Raw genomic sequence first — 5,536 nt, 5'->3', positions numbered from 1 at the left:
ATCGTTTACCACGAAAATTTCGGTCACCATTGTAACTGACATCACCACTTACCTGACAATTACGGTAATTTTTAATTTCAAACAGTTTGTGGTAACAAACTGTATGTAAGAAGCGACCCCGCTCAATGGTAACTGAAACTCCAAGAAAATGACATTTTGACACCAATAGATGTATCAGTAGAATCGGCTTGTTATGCTGATTTCAAATATTTAAGTTTCTTTAAATTTATTCTTTTCCATTAAAGGCTGCCGGCCTGAGAAAATTTGCCCGAGTTTCGAAAAAGGGAAAAACGCCCCCAAAAAGTCATAGAATCTTAATGAAAATCACACCATCAGAGTCATCGTATCAGGTTTTTTCAAAGGGATGATTGTATTGACTCACTGGTATTAAGATATTGTAAGATGGCTCATTCGAACGGAGATTTAAAGCTCTAGTGCCCTTTTTAAGTGACCGAAAAGACTGGAGTGCAACTAGGCCGTGTCCCCCATCTTTTTTTTTTCCCAAAATCGTCCCATCAAAATTTTGAGCCACCGATTCTCTTCATTATGGTTGAAAGGCCCAATAACTATGCCTTTAGATATAGTATAACCCCCATCTTCAGCCCACTGCCTTATGGGAAAGGTTTTTAAGTTATAAATCTGCCCATTGTTTATTCATAATGTTTATCTTTCGGAAGTATGTATACCTTTCGGGCGTGAGGGGGGGGGGCGAATTTTCTGATGGGGGTTATCCACGGAAGGATTTTCCATGGAGAGGGAAGTTTCTAGGGGATGAACTTGTCAGGGGTAATTGTACACTGTGGGAATTTGCCAGAATTCCTTTGAAAAAATTTATTTTTATATGTTTTGCTTTCTCTTTTCCGTCTCAGTTTTACGTGTGGAGTTGATAAGGATAATTGTCCGGGATAAGTTTTCACCAGGATTGTATTTTATAGAGAATATGTTTTCCTTGGGGAGGGGGATTTCTCAACGGAGGTGTGGCCAGATTTGCTAGCATTATTTAAAAAACGATCAGAAATTAAATAAAAAAACACATTTTTCAACTGAAAGTAATGAGCAACATTAAAACTTCAAACAAACAGACATTGTTACGTATATGACGGGGATTCCCCCTTTTCAACACCTTGCTCTTTACACTAATGTCATTTATTACCATGCTAAGCAACCATGGTAAGCTGTATAAATATGTCATTTATGGCACACCTGTTGAAAAGAAAATGAAAAGAAAGCTGAAGTTTAGTATTTCCAAATTAACCGTAAGAGAGGATTATGCGTCACTAATCGTATGCCAATTGTTCTTACGAAATGATATCCGATTTTTTTTTTACCATAAGAAGTTTATTTATTTTTCGAAAATATTGAGATTACATAACCCAAAAATCACCCTTACATCAGCAGTATAATAGAATAAAATTTGGATTGAACATCTTAAGAAGGGGCAGTGAAAAAACACACACACACTCTTGGATTTTTTTTTTTTTAATATTATGAATATCTAATACTCTAGTAAATGTTAAGTCCCATGGTATTAATAAACAAGCATAAAATGAATAAGCATAAATGGATTTTTTAATAAACAAGCTATACAACTGTACGAAAAATTCCTTTTTGAAAGCCTGCTGTCAGTGGGGCATGACAGCATGACCTTCTTCAACCAAGTCGGGCGCCAAAATTGTTTGACAAGGATCCCAAGGTGTAATATCATGGGATTTAAATCAACCAGGGAATATAATCCATCGCACCTCACCAGTTTGGAATCATATTCCAATACTTGTTGGAATACACTGTTTGGAATCATATCATAGCAAAACTTGAGCCCAGCTTCTTAGGTTACTCATAACCTCAATATCCAAGCAAATCCTCTTCACTTATGTTACTGTAATCAATATTTTCTAAGTTCATGTTTTCTAAGTCCAGTTCTATATCTCTGTCAGTAATCAGTTCAGCTGATTGAGGTTCCAATTGTCTCTGTTCCTCTAATGCCCCATCATCGCTAGGATTATTTTCCCTAGTTTTTTTCAAGGTTTAAGCCAGAGGTAAAGGCTTTGGAAAGTTCTTCGAAGACATTTCTCTGGTTGTTAGAGGTTCTTGTTGAATATTGGCTAGCTGGGACGATTCTTTCACTTTGTTCCAAATATCTCTGAATTTGCAACGATTCCTCAAAGCTAGGAAAGAGATTCGTGTACTCCAAAGGATCAGCGATGCCTTGGGCTGCTTTTGCATTTGATTTCTGTTGTTCAGCTTTCCAAAGTTGCGTCACCCTTGGTACTTCAGAGAGCAGATAGGTCCTTGCGAAAAACGCTGCATCTGGCAACTTATTAGTTTCAACTAAAATATCTAAAGCTTTCAAATTTTGGTGGGTCAAAAGATATGCAGTGAAGGCAACGTTAAATTTTCTTGCACTACGAGCCATTTCTGCAAGCTCCGCCACCTTATCCAAATTGCCACTTGAACTCCTAAGAATTAACATAGCTCCAAAATCCTGGGTTGCTTCATAGCACTTGTCTGCCAGATCCAACCTACCATTTAAAATACTGCAGTCTGCTAGCTGTCGCCACTTTTGATCGCTGACGATTTCTCTGGCTAACTCAACAGCCAAATCAAGCTTACTCAATTGTAGGGCAAGATCAAACTTATGATCAGGGTCCGTTGATACTGAAAGGGCTTGGCTAACGAACCCTTGTTTTTCTAGGAAATGTGCAATTTTCGTATAGTATGACCGTAGGATACTGGGTAGGAGCTGCTGGGCATTTTGGATATCTTTCCTCATAACAGAGGTTTCAAAGTCTAGAACAGAGAGGTGTAGAGAGTATGATAAAACATTCAATTCCTTGTCACAGAGATAGATTCGGTTATGTCTTGGAATGTAGCCAAGTATGTAATGGGGTCTATCTAAGTAAGATATTGTGACTATTTCACCATCAACATAGTAATTCAGTCTGTTCAAGGAGTTCAAATAAATAAAACAATCCCCCACCCAGGTAGCTGTTTTCACGTTTTCTTTTACTTCATCTATATCGTCAAAAGGAAAGTTGGAATGATGTCGGTCTTCCTCGCTTGCTTCAGCAAGAGCAGAAACATCGCAATGCAGCATATAAAAGTTCTCTTTAGTGGTGATAGCAACCATTTCACGGTTCCCACCCCAAAATACTCCTGTTGGCTGAATATCAGTTCTTATTACAAGGTCAAGAGAATCCCAGCAGTAAAAAGTCAATTGATACTTAAAACGAACTCCAAGAAGTGTGCCCCCGTATATTCCATCAGCACCCACTTTCAGGGATTTTTTTTCTTTTGTTAACTTTTGGAAAACTTTGACAGTGGTAGTAGATTCTCGAATTGCGAAAGCTTCAGGTTCATTTCCTCAAACAAATTCCAAAGCGGAGCCATATGCTTTATTTCGAAGAGCCATTGCAGTATATATAATGTATTCACCTCCACCGCAGACAGCAACATAACGACCATCGCTGTTATGTGCCAATGTGTTCGCAAACACTTCAGAGCTTTTAGCGTCTCCTTTGACAGAAAGATTAAGACGTTCGCCATCTTTGATATTTTCATTTGCAAATTGTTTCAAGTTAACCATTTCTATTTCAGAATTTTTTATCCACAAAATCTTTCCCCCCTCATCCATTGAGAAAGTTGGGTCTTCCTTTCCTAAGCGAATCATAACACAACCATCATCGAAACCAATGTCAACCATATTTGAGCCTTTTAGGCAGCAAATTGTAAAAGCCCTACCGAGCCCATAATTTAAAGTTTTCTGCAAACTGTAAGTGGTGGCATTCCAAATTTTGACTGTGCCATCTTCCGAACCAGTAATAATAATGGGCAATTCAGGATGAAAAACTACAGCTGATATATTTTCTGTATGGCCATATAAACTTTGAACACAACTTCGATTTTGATAGTCCCAAATTTTCACCAAGCAATCATCGGCACCGGAGATCAAATAGGGCTTCTGGCCGGCGTGAGTGTAATCTAAACAGGTAATGTAATTCACATGACCTTTAAGTGTGAAGTTCGGAATGGAAGACGCAAGTTGCCAAATTTTAATGGTCTTGTCCAACGACGCAGATGCAAATGTATTATTATCTTTGGGATTAAATACAATCTGCATAACATAATGGGAATGCCCGTCAAATACTTTCTGACAGGTCCAACTGTTGTCCCAGTTCCACATTTTGATTTTCATGTCATCGCTTCCAGATAAAACAATTGGAAGTGTTGGATGGACAGCAAGGCATCTTATGTAATTTTTGTGGGCATCAACAGCATGCTGCCGTTCCAGTGTATTGTAGTTAAAAACTCTTATTCTATAGTCATCTGAACCTGTGATAATCCAATTTTTCCTTGCAATAAATTTTCCAGATCGGACAGGACTGTAGCACACTTCAAAGGTCTTAATTAACTGCTGGTTTTGATGATTCCAAACATGGATCATTCCATTATATAATGAGACTAACATCCATGGTTCGGTTGGATGCAAATCAACACATTTCACCCTATCAGACCTTGCTGTCAGTATATGTCTGTAATCTAATTTCAAATTCATTTTAAGTCTGCTGTTACTCTTAGAACACTTGGAAAACATCTACCCCAAGTCCAATTTCTAAAAATTAAATCTACTAATTAAAACTTCAAACTTTTTGTTTTCTTTTTTTCGGTTTTGTTTTGTCGTAATTCATAGTCAAAATATATGCAAATATTTTTGCATTGCCAGTTTTGTCCTCTTTAAGCAATTTAATATAAAGCTCTCCATACATGAGAATCTTCAATTTTTCCACAAAAGTGTGACGACATCAATGCAATACTGATGTATGTAAAAGTTTAAACACATATTTTTTTTCTAAAGTTAAGGGTCTTAATGAATTTTCACACTTCTGACCTATCTAAATCGTTTTTGTTTTAGTCCAGAATATCTCAGGATACCAATTTACCCAAAAAATAAGGAGCCTTTTCCGCGAAAAAATTACTATATAAATAAATACACACAAACACAATCATTGCTCATTTATAAAAAGATAGTATAGGTGAATTAAAATTTTATATTTTGCATATTTAGAACCAGTATTAAAATCGAAATTTTGTTTTTGCTCTTTTATATATTGGATTTTTTTTTTTTTAGCTTCAGTTTTTTCACTGTTCGTCCAACTAAAAATTAATGCATCAAAGACATAGAATAATTTTCATTTAAACTACCCTATGTATACTAAAGATGAGGGCCGCTTTTTATGTACAGTGCATTAGCATTAACGGCTTGATTTTTTTTTTATGTTTTTAAGGAAAAACATGGAATTTTGTGTGTATGTATTGTAGAATGGTGCTTAGAATTTACACTCTTAGGGTATCAAATATTTGGAATTTCACACTGTTATTTTTTTATTTTTATATTAATCGCACTCCTTTTTAGAGATGTCTCTTCATTTTTATAAAATCATACATTGAAATTAAACATTAAACATTCGCACAAATTAAACATTCAAAATGAATGGAGTAAGATATTTTGTGCATACTAAGAAGTTTCCCGACTCTAAAA

General features: G+C 36.1%; 2 protein-coding genes across 2 annotated transcripts; both read right to left on the bottom strand.

The window, feature by feature from the left end:
- Nucleotides 1-1,390: 1,390 nt before the first annotated feature.
- On the bottom strand, nucleotides 1,391-4,976 carry LOC136042607 (coatomer subunit beta'-like). Its single transcript, XM_065727574.1, has one exon. The coding sequence runs from the start codon at nucleotides 4,589-4,591 to the stop codon at nucleotides 3,362-3,364; it is 1,230 nt and encodes a 409-aa protein (XP_065583646.1). The 5' UTR covers nucleotides 4,592-4,976; the 3' UTR covers nucleotides 1,391-3,361.
- On the bottom strand, nucleotides 2,009-3,127 carry LOC136042608 (coatomer subunit beta'-like). The gene has a single exon (XM_065727575.1). The coding sequence runs from the start codon at nucleotides 3,125-3,127 to the stop codon at nucleotides 2,009-2,011; it is 1,119 nt and encodes a 372-aa protein (XP_065583647.1).
- Nucleotides 4,977-5,536: the final 560 nt, after the last annotated feature.

This window comes from Artemia franciscana, unplaced genomic scaffold (assembly GCF_032884065.1).
Source record: "Artemia franciscana unplaced genomic scaffold, ASM3288406v1 Scaffold_1586, whole genome shotgun sequence".
NCBI classification, from domain to species: Eukaryota; Metazoa; Arthropoda; class Branchiopoda; order Anostraca; family Artemiidae; genus Artemia; species Artemia franciscana.
Note: the sequence above shows the minus strand (reverse complement) of the source record. Positions and strands in the feature narration are given on the sequence as shown.

What these genes read in the sequence shown, in the direction of transcription:
- LOC136042608 (XM_065727575.1), bottom strand. Translation starts at nt 3,127, where the DNA reads ATGGTTGCTATCACCACTAAAGAGAACTTTTATATGCTGCATTGCGAT.
- LOC136042607 (XM_065727574.1), bottom strand. Translation starts at nt 4,591, where the DNA reads ATGTTTTCCAAGTGTTCTAAGAGTAACAGCAGACTTAAAATGAATTTG.